At 43.1% G+C, this 22,149-nt stretch overlaps 1 protein-coding gene across 4 annotated transcripts in view; it reads left to right on the top strand.

The window, feature by feature from the left end:
• Nucleotides 1-22,149, top strand: part of gria4b (glutamate receptor, ionotropic, AMPA 4b) — a 106,644-nt gene that overhangs the window by 45,163 nt on the left and 39,332 nt on the right. For all 4 annotated transcript variants that reach the window (XM_056397624.1, XM_056397623.1, XM_056397622.1 and 1 more), the window contains exons 3-6: nucleotides 3,151-3,390; nucleotides 12,669-12,853; nucleotides 16,687-16,740; nucleotides 18,345-18,503. In XM_056397624.1, the coding sequence (XP_056253599.1) occupies nucleotides 3,151-3,390; nucleotides 12,669-12,853; nucleotides 16,687-16,740; nucleotides 18,345-18,503 (638 nt within the window). The remainder of the gene's footprint in view (nucleotides 1-3,150; nucleotides 3,391-12,668; nucleotides 12,854-16,686; nucleotides 16,741-18,344; nucleotides 18,504-22,149) is intronic.

Genomic DNA, 22,149 nt, shown 5'->3' with positions numbered 1-22,149 from the left:
GGTGGACGAAGACTGCACAGAGCATCCACAGTGTCTCTGGTGCTCTCTGCACCTTCCCAGGAAGAAGCCCAGACTGAAAAGATGAAAGAAGTGAGGATAATATACAATAACATTACAAAAAGAGATAAATAAAGTTATCGGAAAATGAATAAATATCCATAATAGATTCATTCTGAAAATATTACAACAAAAATAGCCATGCATAAAGCCATACCTGCAATTTAAGACTAACGAGGCGTTCACAGTCCTCTCTGCGGCTGTTAAACCACGAACGACTAAATGCAACATGCACTGAAATACATATACTCCCTTAAAAAAAATATAATACAGCAACACAATAAAAAAAGAATAGAAAAGATAACACCAGGATCTTACAGGAATTTCTACATGTAGAGCAGGAAAAAGGCCTTTCAGACTTTGTCATGAATCGTGTTGTTGCAGTTTCCTGCCCTCGGTTATCGCTGTCAGTTTTTTCCTGCAGCATGTTTTTGTAAATGTGACCACGAGTGTGCTTGAGATGAATTGCAGCGATATTATGATAATCAGTCTCACTGCTGTTGGTTTATTGGTCCTGTTTACCTGACCGACTCCAGGCGAGAGTGGCGGCAGATGGGTATTTACCAGGCAGATGTGACCACAGAGTCACTCAACATCCAACAGGACCAAACATGTCATTATATGAGATGGTGGCATTTTAAGACACGGGACCGGGAGTCGAAAATAAACTATAATTTGTTGTAGTGGTAGTTTTGTTTTTGTTGTTTTCTGTCCCCAGATATGCACAGGAGCCTGAGCGCTGGCAGTAATTAGAGACAAACACAGCAGGGGGAGACAAAGTTTGAGCGAAAACTGTCAGGTTTTTGATGTCCGACCTGCAGGTTTCCTCACATGCACGTTGATGTTTTATTCCTCAAAACGAGAGCTTCTGCATTATAGCAATGCAGCATCGACACAGAGGGTGTGGGCTGATGCAGAAGGATTCAGGGAAATGTGTGTGTGACTGTGTGTGTGTGTATTGATGTCATCCCTTCCCTTGAGGGGACATCAGTGGGCTGTGTGGATTTTCCAACCTCTGGACTGCTTTCTTGCTTGAGTGGACACTCTCTCTACCACGACTCTACCCCCTCCCAAGAGCCTCAATATGGACACACACACACACACACACACACACACACACACACACACTTGCAGTAAATGTAGATGACTGTGGTCTTCAGGGAGCAGGTGTGGCCACACATGCAAACAGCAGCAGTTATTTGGTTTTGTAATGCAGCGTTATCCTGGTCAAGTACAATTCTCCGGCTCCATGAACAGAGAACATTTGTAGTTACGTCACCGAGACCGACTTTAGTCATGACACGAGGAAAAGCAAACTTCAGCTGTGATATTACAACAAACCCCCGCTACAGTCTTGACTTTCCATTTTCTTTTTTTTTTCCCCTGATGCTGCAGGTTCCCGGCACCTCCATGTACTTTAATTGTGTGTTCAACAGAAGAAGCGTTGCTTTCTCTCTAACCGACTGTAGTCTTGTTTGTCTCACTGAGGGAGGAAGCTGCAGGCAGATCAGGAAAGACGCAGACTCTCTCTCTCTCTCTCTCTCTCTCTCTCTCTCTCTCTCTCTCTCTCTCTCTCTCTCTCCATGTCTACAGTAGAGTGCTGCACTCTGCATGGAAACAATGTGTTTGTCGGTAAAGCAGCAGCCTTGTTTACCCCCCCCCCCCCCCCCCACCCTCCATTTTCCTTTAACAACAGGAACATCTTGAGCCTTTCCTTCAGTTTGCCACTCACTCTGATTCTCCCTGTACCCGGAAACTGGCAGAGGTTGCTCATTATCTTCCCTCTCTGTTGTTGTTGTTGTTTCTTTGTGCGTGTGTGTAAAAAGTGGGCAATTATAGTACGGCACTTGTAGACAGCCAAACCTTCCTATAATGAGGAGATCTCCTTAAGCAGGACACACTGTATGTGTGCACAGCACAGCCTGTGTAGACTTTATGCAAATTAAAAGTTTCCATTTAATTCAGAGTATGACCAATAAAACACAATAGATGCAGGTTCAGTTTGCGCTGTTTTGATGTCATGAGGCAGCGCGGCACGGACACAATGCGCTTTGTTGATGGGGAAGACGTCCTGTGCAACGTATCTACACAACAGAAAGGGGGATGATTCAACGTGCTGCTGGGAGAGGTTGCTTCTGTTGCTGCTGTTTAAATGGGGAAAAGGAGCAGCTTTTGAGATGAAAGCGTCAGAGGAAACGGATGCGTTTGGGTTTGATCTTTGTTTACTGCATTCAGCGGTTCTCTTGAAAGGATTTAAAGTGGTAATCAGCGGGATAATGGTTTGTTTCGTTGTGTCTCCAGTCTCGGTGCTAAGCGCTCATCGCTGCGGTGATTTTTTTTGCACCGCGTTTTCCCAGCAAGCCATTGTCATTCAAAACAGCGAGCGTTCATCATCCATTCAGGTGCATCGCTCAAATGTGATGGCTGTCACCGCTCATATTAACAACCCGGTTCTTCCTCTATTTATCTGAAGCGAAATGGAAACATCACTTCCTGTGCGCTGGGACTAGTTTCCTGGCAGTGAGCCGAGATTTGTATCATTTAAAAAATGTGTTTCTCTGGAGATGAGCTCTCATTGTGTGTGTCGTTGTTTTTGCTCCAACACAATGAAATTATCACGGGGGGAATGTGCTTAATGAAAGATAAGTTAACTGATTCACAGCCTGACAACGTCCTTGTTGTATCAATGTGTGGATGCTTGATTTCAGAATAATAGACCAGGAAGAACTTTTTTTGTTTTGTTTAAATAGAAAAGAGAAATATGAAAATAAAACTAATATATAAACAATGGTTTAGATGACTGCTGCTCGTATAGCGATGAACCTACTGAGATTTATCTCCAACTCTGTAGTTCCCCTCAGCTCTACCGAGTGTTTCATCGTCCTTTGGCTCCTTGTTTTGGTCTCCAACCAACAAACTTAATCTTAATCTGCCCCCATCAGGCGCATCTCCAGCTGCAGCTGCAGCAGCTTCAAATAAACCCGAACAGTTAGTGACTAACTTGTGAATGTAGAATAAAATTCATTAAATAAATGACTGGAGAAATGAAAGGACTGATTTTATTGTTGTTGTTGTTGTTGTTTTCTGTTGCAGTTTGCTCCCAGTACTCCCGTGGTGTCTTCGCCATCTTCGGCCTGTACGACAAGCGCTCGGTCCACACGTTGACATCCTTCTGCAGCGCCCTGCACATCTCCCTGATCACGCCCAGCTTCCCCACCGAGGGCGAGAGCCAGTTCACGCTGCAGCTCCGGCCATCCATCCGAGGGGCGCTCCTGTCCCTCCTCGACCACTACGACTGGAACAAGTTCGTCTTCCTGTACGACACCGACCGGGGTGAGTGACGACGAGAAGCTTTTTTCGTTTTTTTGTTTTGTTTTGGAATGTTATGTAAAAGTTGAAGATCGTGTTCGTCATGGAAACGGTGCGAGGAGGAGAGTGAGCTGCACTTCAACGTGTGTCTCATCTAAATGATAACCTTTAAAAGTGCTGTTCATTGATCTAAGTGAACTGTTTTTCTTTGTATTTATCCCACATCATGCAGCTTCCTTACATCCTCTCCACCCTGTCCTCCTCCATCTGCGGACCTTGTCGATCAATAATAACGTCGCTCAACTTCCTCCCTTGCTGAGGATAAGAGGCATAATTACTGTGGCCATTAGAGGGCTTTGTCACTTCTATGTAAGCATATGTATTGACTGATGCCCTTGATTTTCATGGGAGGACAGTCTCTCTCTCTCTCTCTCTCTCTCTGTAATATGCAGATATTACACTAAAAGAAGAGACTTGTCCGGGTTGTTTTATGAAGCAAAGATATTCAGGTGTGACAGTTCACTGGATTTTGTGCTGTGTTTTTGTAATAAATGTCATTTTAAGGAATGCAAAGTGTCCCGAGCTTCAAAATAAAACCTCCTCCACCCATTCTAAAGAGGCGAAACCACATCTATCAGATCTCTATGAGGAGGTGTATATAGTTTATCCAACTCCTGAGTCACATTTGGTGTGATGTTGCCCCCTATGTGGCGAACACAGAGGTGTGAAGGGATGTGCTTGTAAAATAATGGTTTTCTATCCACAACATATCTTGGGGCCAGCAAGTAATCAATCTTGCAGTGTAGCCGCTGTTACAAGTGTGGTGGATATTGTTGAACCTCTCTCTCTATCTGTCTCTCTCTTTTTCTGGCTCGGTTCCCCTCCTCACGGGCGAGGACCATGTACAGTATTTGTCTCACCTTTATGTTTCTCACGCTCTTCCTGTTTGTCTCTCTCAGTCTTTCTGGTTTGTTTTTTTTTCTTTTTCTTTCACCCACCCAATCTCTGCCTCTCTCTCCCTCACTGCAATAACCCCACCCCACCCATGACACCCATGTCACATTTCCATTACAAGACAGAATGGATATGGGCTACTGCTTGGATCACATCTCCACATCTCCACATCTCACTCTCATACATTTTCCAGAAGGTAGCCATGGGTTTTCATTGTCTCTTTCTCCCTGCTGCCGTGGCGACTGCGGTGAATGTTTGAGCAGATTGGATGTATAGAGGCTGCAGAGGGGTCGGTATCAGCGTGGCGTCCATTCAGAACAACTCATTCCCTGCCTCCTCCTCCCTTATCTCAGGTTGTACATGCTTGACTGGATAAAAAGCCTCCTCCCCTCTCAACAAAACCCACTTGTATCTGATCAAGTGTTCCTTCCAAAAAAAGACAAGTTCCCAGCTGTAAGACTGAGCTGCCCTGCAGATGAGCTGACGACGCAACCGGACCGCCTCAATCTGGCATCACTACTGATTCAAGACCAGCAGATACAGCTGATTTTATGTTATGTAATATTTCAATACTTGCCTCCTGATTTGAAACAGACAGTAATTATTCTCTGGAACAGTAGACACTTGGATGATTTCCAGGAAGCCAAATCAAGTTCAAACTAGAATGGCACTCAGTAGAGCGCGTACCTCCGGCCAAGGCCAAACAATCCTACGCATGTCTGTCTGGATCTTACGGATCCACGTCAAAATCGAATGGACTCGTCTCTGGTCCGTGTCCCATACCTCCACCAAATTTGGTGCAAATCGGTTCAATACTTTTTGCGTAATCCTGCTGATGGATAAACAAGGAAGGTGGAGGTAGCGATGAGCAGCAATGAGCGCCGACAGTTCAATGCAAGAAAAGGAGGTATGGAGAAAAAAAAACTCACTTCCATTTCTGGTGCTTAGTTGAACAAATATGAGAGTTTGTTTTCAACATAAAAACCTAGAATATCCATGACCTTTATCGATATTTCTAGATGAAACAAAACATTGTCCGCCCCTGTCTAATATGCTGTCGGCTGTAGGCATGGACTCTACAAGACCTCTGAAGGTGTCCTATGATAATCTAGTGCCAAGATGTTCACAGCAGATTCCTTAAATCCTGTAAGTTTCAAGCTGGATCCCTCAGCACCCTGTTGCGAGGCTCACGGTCGTTTGGCCTTAACGTTCTGGTGGCTCAGGTCTTTACACCTTCCTATTCCTCCAGCATCATCAACATGTTGACTACAAGAACCGACCGTTCACTTGCTGTCTAAATATCCCAGTCCTTGACATGCGCCGTTGTCACGAGATAATCAGTGTTATCCCCTTCATCTGTTACTGGTCACGATGTTTCACAGTGCAACTTCACAACGTTTGAAAAACAGGAGCAAGAGAATTCAAACATAAAGAAACGGAGGCGGTGGTGTTTTGGGATGTGACACGCAGACGCCTGTCAGAGTCGATACATTTGTAGAAACACAAGCATATCATCTGTTCCATGAGACAGATGACTGATGGATGTCTAAAACTCTGCAGAGATGCTTTAAAAATGGTGTCAGTGTGTGTTGCCCTTTAGTCTGCACTGTGTTCCTGTGTCTGAGAGCTTGGGCTGTCACTTTTTATTTGAAAATTTTAGATACTGGAAAAAGAAAAATGTGGCAGAAGAACAATTCAATCTGTAATGATCTGTTTGAAATCAAAGTTCTCAGCATATAAGCACAGGTTTGTCTGTGGCCCAGTGAGTAATGGGATATTGTTTTTCTCTTTTTGCGAAAACAAAATAAGAGAGAATGAGCGAGCGTTCCGGTAAATAGTAATCACAACACCAAACTGTGTGGATTTTGTATCTGACATGTCACTCATGTGAGGCAGTGGACACACCCTGTATGAAAGATTTTACCTGGCTCTACCTCTATACCCCCCTCCTTACGTTATTTAATCCTGCAGTTATATAAATAAGGAGACAGCCAATCAATATTCCTGTGCAAAGTGAGGAGGGATCATATCGTGACTAGATGACTAATAGATGGATGGGGGGGTCATTAATATTTGATCCTGAATAAGATGAGGCAAATGTTATCCTTGTTGAGCCTTACATGACAAAGTTTACACCTGATACTGATGTGAAGTTTTCATTCTGTGTGAAATCCCGCTGAACTGTGATCCAGACTGCAGTCCCTCCGAGAGAGAGAGCTCTGTCCGTGGTGCTGAAAATCAGGCGGCAGCTCGTCTTGACATACTGATCGCTGATGTTGTGGGCTCTGTGGAAGCCGCTGTCATACTAACAGTGGGGAAACGCTGGCTGTCAAGTCTATGACACACTGAATACAACTTAGCAACAACTAACCATGGGTAGTGATGCCACTTACGGTTGAATGAAATGTAATACTGATTACTTGAAGAGTTTATGTTTGCTTGTAGATACCTAATTTTGTTAGTTTTTTACTTTACAGTTTAGAATTTAAAGTCAGTTATTTTCCAGGGGAATACATTCATGTTGTCATACATATTTTTAGTAATCTTATTGTTTTTGAAAATCAGTCTTCTGGTCAGTTTTTCTCATCCTCCTCCACATTATGTCTTACTCATGTCTTATACAATTTCCTTGAGTGTCATTTACTCATTCATTTCCCCCACCAGCTTCAGCTGATCAGTGGAAATCTGTTCTGCTGCTTGGCACAGCATGAAAGCAAATCTCTGCACAGACATAATTCAAAACCCTAAAAATCAAGAGGCCTTCTTCCTGCAATGGGCTCGAGAGGCAGAGTGTAAATGACGACTCACTATTACTGTATGAGCTCAGGCGCCGCCCTCAGACTTGTTGTTTTTTATACTACACACTCTGTCATTTAATAATAAGCAAGTAGTGGTATAAGAGTGTGCCCAGTCAGAAGAGGTGCACTTGCATATTTTAAAATATTGTCATGAGGTGTTCTGTCTTTGTTAGAGGGTATGAATGTGTGTGTGTGTGTGTGTGTGTGCGTGTGTGTGTGTGCGCACGTCAGCGGTGCTTTTCAGAAGGCTTTTGGGTGCAGGCTGCAGCACTTTAGCCTGAGGATTTTTTTCACACACAGGACCAGGCATTCATCCAGTATTGACTATAATGTAGAATCAGCCCACGCATGGCTGAGCTCAGTCAATGAGCGCCAGTCTGATTCCCTGCATCAAAGCACCAGAGATATAAGGGGCTGGATACTGTAGCTGTGTGTGTGTGTGTGTGTGTGTGTGTGTGTGTGTGTGTGTGTGTGTGTGTGTGTGTGTGTGTGCCTCTGTGTGGTTATAGTGAGTGCTTTTCCCATTAGCTTTCCTAGATTTCTCACAAATGCAGACACATTCACACAGAGGAGAGAAAAAAATAAAAGGTCACAGATTAAAATACAAAAAGAATCCAGGAAATGTTTTAAAAGAGAGAATGAAAGGAGAGGAGGAAAAGGGCAAAAAAAGAGCAGAATACAAATAACATGAGTTACAAAATTAATCCAGGAAGTGTTTTGAGGAGGAGATGAGACAAGAGGAGAGGAGGAAACAGGGAGGGGATAGGTGATACAAGGAAATGATTGGGGTAGAAAAAGAGGAGAGGAAATGGAGGGGAGGAGAGGAAACACGAAGAGAAGAGAGGAAAAGAGGGGAGGAAACAAGGAGGAAGGAATGGGAGAGAGGAGAGGAAACAAGATGAGGAAAGGAGAAGAAAGAGGGGGAGAGGAATACGAGGAGAGTCAAGAGAATAAACAAGAGAGGAGAAAACAATAGGAGAAGAGAGAAAACAAGTAGAAGAAAAGAGCATGAAAAATGAGGAGAGGAGTCGAGGAGGAAGTGAAAATAAGAGCAGGGAGCAGGAAGCAGACGGACTGGTAGCAGCAGTGTGTACAGGCCATGATGAATGGCTCTTTTTAAAAGTGTAAGTCTCTCTCTGGAGAGGAAGAGGTGAAAGGAAAAGGGACGGTGGAGGCTCAGCAGTCAGACACTGACGATGTGCATCACAGTGGAGGGTAAAGATGAAGCAGAGGCACAAACTGCACACCCCAGCCCAGATGTGCACTCTGTGTGCTTTCCTCTCCACACGCTGCAGCTGCTTCCATCTAGTGTCCGGCTCTGGCCCAATCAGCACAACATGCGTTAGCGTCAGTCTGCACACTGGCCTGTGGCTGTGTCTTTGACGCTGATGCTTATTGCGGCTGGCTGCTGCTCCACATACAGCCCCGGGGCTACACATTTATCAGCTGGTAATCAGCTGGCCGTTTGCACGCTGTGCTTGCCTGGGCAGCCGCCGCCGCAGCAGCTTCCTGTCCGTACACTGTGTGGACCAGGCAGCACATAGGACATGATGGAATATCAACATCATCATTGTTAATTACTGTACAGTCAACTTACTCCAGCTGCTGATTTACATCTGGCAGGACAGTGTCAATTTTGGCTCCTGACTTTGGTATAGCTTCAGTTTTAATCTCTTGATAGAAACTAGTTTTAGTCACTATTTATTTATTTATTTGTTTATAAATAAATAAAATATTATTATTATTATTATTATTATTATTATTATATTTAATAATATTCATGTGACAAAACAAAAATTACACATAACATTAATAAGAACAGGGTGGCCACCTTATGGGGGATCTTTTCAAAAGCAGTCAGTAGCAAGCAAATAAAAATAAAGAAAATAAATAAATAAATAAAAGAACATATATCAATTTGCACTTACATTAAAGCAGGAAAAATAAAATGAAGTCACCTGGGTTACAACAATCCTCTGGCCATGACTGAAGGGATGTCTGGTCCAAAATAAGTTACGAGCAGGTCCCAGATTTTCAGATGAACGTTGTTGTTTTTTTATTGTGATAAGTGTCAGATGTGTTCGTGTGTGACTCTGTGCCAGTTAGCTTAACGTTGGTTCCTTATCTGTGATCCGACATCAACACCCAGGAATTCATGCCAGGTTTATTTGAATTTTGTGACAAGATCACAAACAGTGAGTGAGGCTCCCAGCCTCTATCTCACATGTGGGACACGATGCCTTCAACTTTCTGTGCTGACTGAGGGATCTACTCTGTGTGTGTTTTAGTCACATGTCAGTGGTTTGATTAGTTTTAGTTCCTGTCAGAGGTTTTCAAAGTCTGACAGTAACTTGTGTTAGAGTGAAGTTTGCCAAACTCTCTCCAAGGGTTATTGCTAGAATTAATAATATTTTAATTACACTTTTATGTATAATACTTTGTTGTAATACTAAAGCTAACTAGCTAACAGCACTCCTTCTGTATTTCATCCACTGGTCTTTAAGCATCATAAAGTTCATGCAGCCATCACACACTTCAGCCTGTTATATTTAAAACCCTTTTACAGGTTTCGACAAATCAGATGGAAATATTAAAGGTCAGCTAAAGAAAATCAGGAGCATCAGCATCAGCATTAGCATACGCTACATAGCTACAGCTAATAACAACTGTCAGTGACAGTCATTGTGTCTGTCAACAAGCTCCACAGTTGTCAGCTATAAATCCGAAGCCTGCTTTTGTTTACATTTGAGTGAAATGGAAAAACAATAGTTTCAAAAATGACTGTACGATTCCAAGTGACAAATCTGCCACTGCCATTATCATAAACAGATTATTTTTCAATGAAAGAACGAGACGCTTGACAGGCCGAACAATAGTCACTACAGAGGACGGGGCCACATGATACGAAATATATTGTTAATACAATTTTTGACTTTCTGAAAAGAATGAAATTCATCATCGAAGCTCCTCGTGACAAACTTTTACTCTGCAGTCTGGTGTCAAACTGGGATGAAATCTATAACATACAGTTCAACGCAAAACCAAAAAAGGATAACAGGACACAACTGTAATGACATAAAGAACGGTTTCCCACCACAACACACTAACAGCTGCTCATTTGTAGCTGAAACAGCTTCAGTCAATACAGTCAATAGCTGCAAAGTAGCTGCAGCTTCCACAGGGAGTCGTTTTTAGTCCAGTCTGTGGCTCAGCCCGGCCGACCCTGCACACACTCCGTCCTTTTCATTATGTGGAATTTGTCAGGGGCCATGTGCAAAAGCTTTAAAGATTATTCTCAAGCAATAAGAAGAGACACTTTGAATCAGATTTAGGTAGCAGCTTCTATCACTCTGCGGTCCCTGGGCAGGAAGACACAAACACTGCAAAGTAAATGTTAAGATAAGAAAATAAAGCGTGTTCACACCTGGAGAACTGAAGACGCTGAATGTCTTGAAAGGAGGCCTGGTCGGTTTTTTTTTGTTGGTTTTTTTTCGGTTTGGTTTTTTCCTTCTGGGAAAATAAATCCTCACCGTCATTGACAAGTTGTTCCCAAGTCCAGGGACAATAAAAATATAGATTTTTGCCTTTCAGAAAGTAATATCAGTCACTCCAGAGGAGAAATCATGTCAGATGGAACAGACCGAGCTGTTTGTTCCACAGCCAGTTGAAATACCCAGTGAACACGGGTTTCCTGGGTATTTCATGTAAGTTGATGAAGGAGAAAATAAGCAAGGATATGAATTAATAATAAGAATTTATGCTCGGCGTAAGTTGAACATCATTAACCAATCATGTAAAATCACTTCCTGTTTGCAGAGCAGTAAGTCTGGACCATATGGGGAAGTGTGGCTTCTTCCTGTAGGAGTAACTGAAGGCATCCTCACATGATACAGTACGTGTGTGTGTGTGTGTGTGTGTGTGTGTGTGTGTGTGTGTGTGTGTGTGTGTGTGTGTGTGTGTGTGTGTGTGTGTGTGTGTGTGTGTGTGTGTGTGTGTGTGTGTGTGTGTGTGCGCGTGTGTCGCCTCAACCAGCAGTCCCTCTTGGCACCGACATGCCTCTAATGGGGAGCAAGGGGCTGGGGAGGGGATCGAGGAGGTGGAGAGGGAGCCGGGTTGCCAGAGCACAGGTTAATCCACTAATTGGGAGCAAAGGGAGACGGGTTGCCAGATTGTGATGGCCACCAGGAGGGGCCGTTTAAGGGGGACATCTGTTCCTGCTGGAGAACAGCCGCCCTCACAGCTCCCTAGTTTCCTCTCTGACACTCATCTTCTTTATACACAAACCTGACAGAGAGCGACCCCCCCCCCCCCCCCCCCACTAGAGTCGAGTGGCACATCCAACTCGTGGAGATGAGCCTGTTTCCCTGACTGGACCAACCGCCAGGATCCGGTTGGAAAAGAATAAAAGCTTTAGAGGAGTTTGCATGAGTGCAGTTCCTTTACAATGGGAAAGAGTTAGTCTTGCCAGGCGTGTTGTGTCAACTGACGCCAGTTCGCTATTTCAACCAGCAATTATGAGCAGTGTGTTTCGCCCAATGTGGTATATTTCAGCCAGGACAATATCAGCTTCAGTTTAACCAGCAAACATATTCAGGAGCTGTAACACCGGAGCAGTGGAAAAAAAAGCATTCAGAAAGCACATACTGTTACTGTGGTAATAGAAAATGTTTACATCGTTTGAATGCGTATCAAAAAAAATACAATGATAACCGGGGGATACATGGGATATGTAAAATATTTTCAAAACAGTTTCACAAATGTTTTATGGCGAAGAAAAAGTCATTCAACCCATCTGTGAGGCCACAAAGAGACACACCATGAATACTGAGTGAAAAACTGTTTGCTAGAAAACTCCTTAAAGAAATTCAGGAAACTAGAGTGAGATGTACAGAAAAAAAAAATGCTTGTTATTCCATACTTGTTTGTTGGCATGTGACAAAACTCACAAAATAAAACTTTATTGATATTTGTCGTCTTGTGTTTGTGATATCTTGCAAACTAACAAACAAACAGGACTAAATACACAACAATCTTAACCATCACTATTTTGTTTTTAATGGTCTGTGCCACAGGGTTTCCTTACTTTACCTCTGCACGTAAAGAAGACACTGCTTCCTGCACTGACATTGATTGTAGATTGTGAGGTGTTGAACCGTCCAATATGGACGCACTTCCTAGAAATACCTGGCTGTTGTTAACAGAGGTAATTATTGGGCTCAAGTAAAGAGAAGGTGTTTTTCTTTCTTTCGTTTTCAGGGGAAACATCCACCGCATTCAGTAGAAAATTGGCGTGTTCACCTGTCTGTTTGTTTCTGTGGACGAGGTGGAGACGGCCAAAGACAACACTAAGTAAACAAAGATAACGATCATCGGGAGTGAGCCGATCTTTACCGCACCGGTGGACAGCACATGAATGGAACATTAGTTTCCATTAAATGATTAACATTGAAACCATTGAAACCAGATACAGATTCCTGTGTGTTGTACTAAATGAAGCCGTTCCCCCTCCTTCCCTTGACGTGTCCTGTCCCGTGTGTCTGACTGTTACAGGATACGCCATCCTGCAGGCCATCATGGAGAAGGCGGGACAGAACAACTGGCAGGTCAGCGCCATCTGCGTGGAGAACTTCAACGACGCCAACTACCGACGACTGTTGGAGGATCTGGACCGGAGGCAGGAGAAGAAGTTTGTGATCGACCTCGAGGCCGAAAGACTGCAGAACATGCTGGAACAGGTGATGCCACCGTGACATCAGCATTTTCATTATTTCAGTTAAGATCTTCCCAGAGCTATCAGACCGACAAACATGCAAGTCTTAATGTTAATGTTAATGCAGCGACACTGCGGATGAAATAAAGGTGCAATATTTCACCTAAAAGAAGTAGAAGATTTCAGCTTTTAACGTGATTTCACAGGGTGTGAACAGGGCAACAGCATAGAAGCTCCAAAGTGGCAGCGTAATGATTGCCACCTGGCTGAGAGCGCGGCGGACTTTACACGGTGCTTTGTGGACTGTAGGTCCAGGCAGAAACATCCTCATAAAGTAGATTTGTGTTGGCTGATCTGGGTTTTTGGCTTCATTGGTTTGTTAGCTTGCCAACTAAGCGAGGCCATAAAAAGCCCAGTATTATGTGTCAGCTACCCAACATGTGGAGTGCTAATGGTAATGGCGTTTAATGGTCTATTCCATACGGCTGAGACGATTCAGCAATGAAGTGAGAATTGTAAATTTGTAGTATGGCTGGCTGGTAAAGGACGAGTCACCTGAGACATTAAAGGAAGACTATGGATTATTATAACTTGCATTTTATTTTGAAGGTCACTGCCATTGTTCCTATCGATGCTAAAAAACAAAACAAAAACGTACCCACCAAAGTGAAGTGCTGAGATCTCCGAACATGTGGAGCAACAAGTAAGCGGTGAAATGATCATACATGTTGTGAACCAGCGGTTCTCAAAGTGGGGTCCGGGGACCCCCAAGGGTCCTTGAGGGGTTCATGGGGGTCCCAGTCAAAAGAGGAGTAAATTATTTTCATTTAAATTTCCATCCATAAGCAACATAATGACAGAGCGTATGACTTTTTATGTCACGGGTTTCAAACGCTTTCTGTAATAAAACATCTAAAAGCAAAAGCGGAGGAGGACATGAGACAAAATCTCTTTAAATGAGGGTCCGTGCTCTAATTTGTGTCACTTTAGGATCCGTGAAGTGGGAACGTTTGAGAACCACTGTTGGACACAACCCAAGATGTAGTTTTTGTTTGAAATTTTTTTGATCTGTAGAGTTATTTTTGTAGTTTTATTCCTGTTGCTTATGATGGCGCCTACATCACTGATTTCTCATTATGAGTTAGTGCTTCACACTCAATGTTTGTTTCACTGTTTTTTTGAATGTTTGTGCTAATTAGAAAAGTTTTGAACTCAAAACAGTCTGTTCTGATCTCCGGTGGTGTTATTTGGCATAAACACACTCAGAATATGTTGTGCGTCTTCCTCCTCCTCCTCCTCCCGCTCCTCTTCATCCCTTCATCCCTCCATCTTTCCCTGGAGCTACTGGTGTCTCTGTAATTGTTCAATTATTCAGGAAATCTCCACTCTGACATCTGTCATAGTTCTAACAATTTACGTCGCGGATGTGTGTGTGTGTTTGTGTGTGTAAATCCCTTTCCCCCGCAGAGCAGCAGACATCCCGCTCCATCCTCGCTTGATGCCAGTACACAGAACATCTCTCAAGTAGACGTGATGGACTCTGTCAGATTTAGAGCTTGTGGGATGATGCACTGTTTTGTGCAGCGGTGGTCAGAAATGCTGCCAAAGATGCAAACATCTATTTTATCCTGTGTTCGTTCCAACCGTCTCCCTGTTCATATTTACATGGTGCCAAATAATTCTGATCCAGGACAAGGATTTGAATTCATAACTGCTTCATTAGCTGCTTATTCACTGCGCCATCAGAACATATCAGGGCCTATAAAGCAACCAGGCGTTACTTTGGATGTCGGAGCGTGAAGTATCTGAATGCAAACCTGTTTCGTTTACACATGGGAATGTAGTTTGCTGACAGCTAATTTGCAAGTTGTGCAAACTGTGTCATAGCTGCTAATTAACAAAGGAATGAAGACTTACAGGTTTAAAGTTAAAATTACAATTAAAAATAAAAAAAAGTCCAGGAGAGGTCAAAGTGAACTACAGTTTCTGTTTCAGCCTTAAATGTATCTTAACATAATAACAAGCCACTTTTACTTTAAAGGGCCAGTGTGGAGGATTTAGTGGCATCTAGTGGTGAGGTTGCAGATTGCAACCAACTGAATCCCCCTCCCCTCACCCCCTCCCTTCACCCCGTCTCCCTTTCCAAGCATGAAGAAGAACTGCTGGCATCAAAACCCTGCTCTCCAGATTCAGTGCTTAGTTTGTCCATTCAGGGCTACTGTAGAAACGTGGAAGTGCAACATGGCGGACTCTGCTAAAAACATAGATATGAAGGACTCATTTAAGGCTAACAGGTTATTATACACTGATGAAAACATGATTATAAATACTATATTCCATTTCTGCCAATAGCTCCCCCTGAATCCCACACATGAATGTCATCAACAATATGAGTTTTTTAATCCATGAAACACTGTGAAAGAGCCAGTTTGAAGTTTCTGAGGAGATTCTTCTCACAGTGCGGAGTAAAGGAGGTAAAAGCAAAACCAAACCAAAATGAAAACTGGTACGACCATAATAATGATCATTCCGGCACTCTCCTCCTTTAATTTTCAATTTTCATCCACGCCAGCTGCACAGAATCAAATGAGCCATTCAAGGCCTGTGCACTGCTGGATATTATAAAAACAGGCAGCAGAATCTCTGTCTGATGATATTTGTTTGGTGATTCACTGCGATAACTGCAGTGCAAGTGTCCCTCGCTCTCGCGTTAGGCATTTATTAAGATTTAAAATCCATCAGCCACCGAGAGGAAGAGAAAACACTCACTTTTCCTGTTAGTCATTAAACCTCTAAACCTTCCTCTGCGTTGTTTTCCCCCTGTAAAGGTCCCGTCACGTCTGAAAAAGACCATTATGGAACATTTCCTCACCGACAGACACACGGATGAATTCCATGTCTGAAAGTAGTTGAAGTTTGTGGATTTTAACAACCACAAATGATGCAGTATACGATGGTCAGTAAACTACAACCTGTATTTGCTTTGTGACAATAGAGCAGGTAAAGAAGTCAACACGTCCTTCGAGGTAACTTCACACCTTTTTGATTTTTATGTCTCTTTCAGTTTTAAGTTCCAGACCCTAAACGCAGCACCAGAATAAAAAAAAACTAAATCATCCTTACTCCTCCACAGACGTCACGGTGAATGGGTTTTTGATTGGAGCTACTTTCGACTGAAGCGGCAGTCCCAATGAAAACTGTTGGATAAACCGACTCTTTAATATGAGCTAATTAACGCACTGAATCTCCAGCCTCTCAGTAGTGGATGCTGATCTCCCCTACAGGTTTCATGATGTGCTTCAGATTGATATAACGGGTGTGTTTTGTTATTTTTGCTTCTGTTTTAATCTTGGATATTGCAGCTGTGAGCGACACTGACACTGACACAACCTGATGCTCAGGTCTTCACATCAGTGAAGCTGTTGGGGAACTGAAATCAATCCAAGCCTTTTTTCTGAGGGATTGTTTTTTTTTTTTTTTAGGATTAATTCATGCCCTTATTAACCGGATGTCCAGTGGGATTTCCCGGCAGATGTCAGCTTTCAAAATCAGTTTATATCACCGTGATGCAGCTCTGTTCTCGTACTTGTGTGTGTGTGTGTGTGTGTGTTGTGCAGGAGTGTCGAGAAGCATTGTCGTGTCCCTGAAAGCGTGAAGTGTTTACCTCCTCAGTGAGACGCTGACACGACCGCCTGTTCATTTGTTTGGACGTCCGATCTTCTACAGATTAAACCCTGACGGTCCCACCGTGTCAGGACGCGCACGCTCGCCTGCCATACGCATCATTTCAAGTAATTAACGTGTGCTGTGCTGTGATCCAGTCAGATTAACGTTGATCTTTGCTCCGCCTCCTCGCAGATCGTCAGCGTCGGGAAACACGTCAAAGGCTACCATTACATCATGGCCAACCTGGTGAGAGAAAATCACAACCTCTTCACATGGTGTCCTCCTGTCTTTCTTTTCATCATTGTCTGTCTTCACCCCATCTCTCTCTCTCTCTCTCTCTCTCGCCTTCACAGACCTTTGTTCAGACAATGTTGTGTTATTGATCTGTAGACTGTGGCCTGGCTGTGGGAGCAGACTACACTTACCCAACCACACCGCCAACACTGGCATCACCCACATGGAGAGCAAAGACAGGCTGTAATAGTTTGAAGTGTATAAGCGACAGAATACCTGACTGTGAAATCTAACGGCCACAGAGTACAGGACACCAGAGTTAGATTTAAGCACCACTGCAACATTTCACCTTGATGGTTCATTTCAAATTGTGCAATTTCAAAAACCTGATATTTTCCTTCTGTGGTCACAACCTCAGATAAAAAAAAAAAACTTCACCTGATAGACGTTAAAGCAACATTTTAGTGTTTCTCTTATTGTTACTTCACGGTCCAGTGTGTGACTTACACTTAATGTGTGACGTGGAAACTTAAAGTCTGCAGTGCACATACACAGAGAGTGGAAGCAGGAGACATTAGTCAGTGAATTTTAACCATGTCATTAATCTTTTTTGGTGGAAAAATCTAATTATAATTCCAAGCAGAGTATTTTTTCATGTCCTGAAACATGTCTGGAGCCGATCTTGACGTGTTCAGTAGTGGATGAATTTCACAGTTGAGTATTCGGTTGCTTATGTCACTAGAGGCAGGCTGAAAATAAACTGAAATCAGCTTTTCTTGTGGTTAAGTTACAGTAAACTCTTTGGGATTTTTGCACCATCAGTTCGACAAATCAAACAATTTCAGTATGTCACTTTGCACTCTGGGAAATTGGGATGGACGTGTTTTTAAAGACTAATTGATGATTTACGATTAATTGAGAATGAAAATAATTTCTACACTAAATAATAAAAGTTTCTTTTCACATCAACCTTCCCCTCTTTTATTTATCCCTCCACCTCCATCTGTTATATGATGAAAAGCAGCAGAATCTGCTTTATAAACACATTTTGCATCAATTATTGATGTCACTCTCCTCAGGAACCTGATCAGAAAATACTAAATATGCAATCAGGAACTTGAACTTTCATCCATAGAAAACTGAAGATTAGGACTAAGAAGCATTTAGACACAAACTCATTCAATTCAATTCAATTTAATAAACTTTATTTGTCCCCAGGGGGCAACAAAACACAAAAATACACAACGATACAACGTACAAAGCAATAAATAATGGTGCAAAAATAAAACATGTAATATTAAAATGAGAAAGACAGTAACAATAACAACACGTACATGTAATAAATAACTGACACATTTTGATAAGAATTTGGCCGATGGTCCTAGTGCAATAAAAACTATGTTATATATCTACAGTATAGTGTGCAGAGGTATATATATATATGATGTATGGAGACAGGACATTGCATGTACAGTAAATAAATGTGCTGTAGTTCAGTGGCGGCTGCTCCTAAAATGTAAATCAAAGTAGCTGCTGCACTTCATTGTAAATTCTGTAACTTCTCTCCATCTCTGGATTCAGACCATGACCGCTCTCTCCCCTCTCTGCCCCTGAAGGGTTTTAAGGACATCAACCTGGAGCGCTTCATGCACGGTGGAGCCAACGTGACGGGCTTCCAGCTGGTCGACTTCAGCAACCCCATGGTCATCAAACTGATGCAGCGCTGGAACAAGCTGGATCAGAGGGAGTATCCCGGCTCGGACGCCCCACCCAAGGTATGACCTGTCAAAGTCAGATGAAAACAGATCAGACCAGCGGTGCAACGCAACATTTATCTTGTTTTGTTTTTGTTTTTGGTGATGTGGTACTCGAGCTGTGTGTAAAGACTCTCCTGAAGACTCGTTGGTGGTGGATTCGGAGGAACTGGCGAGCTATGCTGTCACAAAATCAAATCCACAAAACACATATAAAGCAAAAAAAAAAAGATTTTTACAAAGGATTCTTTCCTTCTCACATCAAAAAAAGTTGGTGTTCAGAAGCCAACTGTGAAGTCTCAGATGTGAGATTTAAAGCAAGTTTCAAATGTTTCTGCAGTTTGATTTTTCAGACTGTGGTGAAATGAACTGAATCCAACAGCTACCTGTTGGGCTGTGTCACCAAACAACTACGGCTCATTAGATCCCCTGGTAAAATAAATGAGTAGCTGGATGCTCCAGAATCTCCTTCAGTTAAACAAAGGACAAAACTGAAGTTATTGTCTTTGAAGCCGAGGAAGAAAGACTCAAAAGTCAGCGCTCACTGAAAAGTAAAAATCAAGCTAGGAAACCTTTGGTGTTATCTCAGATTCAAACCTGAATTTCAGCAGTCACATTAAATCAATAATAAAATCGACCTTCAGTCAGAGACTTGATGTCAAAAAGCTCGAGAGAAACTTGCACATGTGTTTATCTCTTGCAGGCCGGACCACTGCAGTGGTGCAGTTTACAGGTCTGTCTGAGGGTTGTAACAAAAAGCTCAGCTCCTAACTCCAGCTCTCAGATCACTTCATTCGTCACCAGTCTCTCAAAGAATTAACTTTAAAATCCTACGACTGGCCCATAAATCACTGCACGGCTCAGGTCCGACCTGCTGAACCAGTATGAGGCTTGTAGACGGATCAGGTCGGCTGGTGCAGGGATACTGGTTCCAAAGGTTAAAACTAAATATATTAAAACTGAATTATATTTGTAATTTTTTTTATTCTGTATGCTTTGATTATTTTAATTCTGCTTGCTTGGGTTGGTATGAAATGTGTGAGCACGGGCAAGTACATCTCATGCTATTTACGAGTAGTAAGCTAAAAAAAATGCAGAACCTCGGTCTCTTCATCATCCCTTTAGGGTGGCTGAGAAACTATAAGTAAGCACAGTGCCAGATAAGATGAAGAGTGTATGATTATATAGCAGCGTGTTTGCAAGGTGTGCAGAACATCAGCAGCAGAAACACTGAGACAGAAATATACCAGAGACGTCTACGTGACGCAAAAGCTAACAAACAGCAGCCGTGATTAAAAGGTGTCCGTGAGCGTCTACGTATGAGGAGCAGGAGTCCGCTCCACCTCGTCCACCGCCGTCATACGCAGCGATGTGACAGACTGACCCACTTTACATTCTTTTCAGCCACGCAGATTGCAAATGGCACTGGGGCAAGAAGGCATCACGCCACGGCGGTCAGCAAACCTCCTCCCCTCCAGCAAATCTGTGTGTCCGACAAAGATTTCTATTTAAAATCCAGATGAAGTGGAGTGGAAACGGTGTGAGTCAAGCAGAGTGCGTGTGCGTGTGCGTGTGTGTGTGATGGTTAGGGGTGGTTCAAATCAAAAGTTTACACCACAGCACGATATCAAATGACATTATGTGTGTGTGTGTGTGTGTGTGTGTGTGTGTGTGTGTGTTTGTGTGTGTGTGTGCGCACATGTTTATCCCCACTCCACTCCTTGATAAATTGCTCTCTCTCCTGGAAATCCACTCACACTAAATTACCCTGCTCCCCACTAAGTTTGTCCACAGCCTAATGCATTAACATGGCCGGTGAGTTGGGTCTTCTTCTGGCATGTTTACTCACTTTGCAAAGACTAATGCGATGCCGCGATGTGTTTAAAAGGTCCAAGAATCAGCAGGAAGTGAACCCACAAGACATTCCTGTGCTATGTATGACAGCAGACCTGGAGTCCCAATGATGTTAGATCCTATTTACACTTGTTATTAACGTGTAATGTGTGTTTGGATATGTTATCTGGATCGCAACATCTGATCTGATCTTTGTATTTACACTTGGTATTAATAAGCACTCTTGTTATTTTGCTTCTGCCTGCATTGTGATTGGATATCAGGATGCAAAGTGGGCGAGCAGGGTTGCTAAAGCTAAAGTTTCTCATGCTATAAGAAGGTAATCAAGCCAGTGGTGTGTCACGTGACCCTGATCTTGAACTTCGTAGTTCAAAGACTCCATGCTGCTTTATTGACTCCACTTATTTTTCCCTTGCCAAGGCAAATGTCATCTTGTAGAGTTTGAGATAGCAAGAGGAGGCCGAGGTTTAAATGGCTTTAAACGTGCACTTTAAATATCAGATACAGATCACATGATTATTCCAGGCTTAATCTGTTTTGTTTTTTAAAATTAATGGCCAAGATACTCACCACCTGTTGTAGAAACCACACAAACATGGTCTCTGCAGCTAATTTCCTCCTTCATGACAACTGCACAGGGGGGGAATTTTTATACAACTCACCTGTTTACATTTTTATTAAAGCTTAAAGTTCTGCATAATTAAGGTCGTGTCACTTTGAGTGACAGGTGGGTGAGCGTATGCTTGCCACAAACCAACATTCACCGAATTCTCGGCTTCACACACGCCCCTCCTCTTTGCCCATTTTTGGATTAGCCGGGAGTTAGGCGGAGTCAGGCACTGCCAAGATGGTGACGGTGGAGCAGCTCACTCTGAAAACCGCTCTTCACAAAGCTAGATCTATCTTCATTTACAGTCTATGGTTTGGTGGCAGACATGTTTTAACCCCATGCAGCCAACTACCTTTAAATCCACCAGCATGTCATTAGCAGTTGAACTGGGATCAGCTTTACAACAGTGGTTACATCTCCCAGCCAGCAGAGGGCGTCCAACCTCAGTTTTAACCTCCCAAAACAGCATGACCCCTCTGATCAGCGCCCACATCTCCCAGGTGGTTCAGTGATGTGGTGTTGTGCTCATCAACACGTTGTCTTCCTGGTTTGGGGCAACAATTGACCAATCAGAGCTTTGCAGGCAGGATTAAGAGGGTGGATGTCAATTTGCTACATAGCTATGGCTAGCTAGCTCTCTAGCCGTGTTTATGAAAAATAGTAACACTTGGAGAACAAAAGAGAGTCTTAAATTGTGATTTTTTTTCAATATGTCCATTGAAAAAAAGAAACTGGTTGATGTCTGACTCGTGTCATGTGATCGTCACGCTGCTCTGAAGCTCCGTGGACAGAGAGAACCCGCCAGCGTCCCATGTTTGTGTGAGAGTGAATCGCTGTGAAGATGGTCCTGACTGTTAGTTAGTTTATCACGCACCTCCATTGTTGCGTGTACGTGTGTGTTACTTTGGGCAGCTTGTCAAAGAGTAACCGGGGGATAGAGTGCGGCAGCCTCCGTAGAGAGCCATAATGTCACAGTGAGTAGTGGGCTAATGAATAGGATTCACCCCCGGCCGGAGGCAAAGTTAATGAACTCCTGCTAGCTGGGATAATTAATGCCAGACTGCTACCCGGCTGGACAAAACACTCTCCTTCTTCCTTTCTTTGCCCCCGCTCGCTCTCCATCTTGCTGCCTTTTCGTCATTCACTCAATTAGTTGTCCGCAGCGCCAGAGGTGAGTTTTAGGGAAATGCATGGCTCATGAGG

This window comes from Seriola aureovittata, chromosome 15 (genome assembly GCF_021018895.1).
Source record: "Seriola aureovittata isolate HTS-2021-v1 ecotype China chromosome 15, ASM2101889v1, whole genome shotgun sequence".
NCBI lineage: Eukaryota > Metazoa > Chordata > Actinopteri > Carangiformes > Carangidae > Seriola > Seriola aureovittata.
The sequence above is the reverse complement of the archived record's forward strand: the minus strand, read 5'-3'. Positions and strand labels throughout refer to the sequence as shown.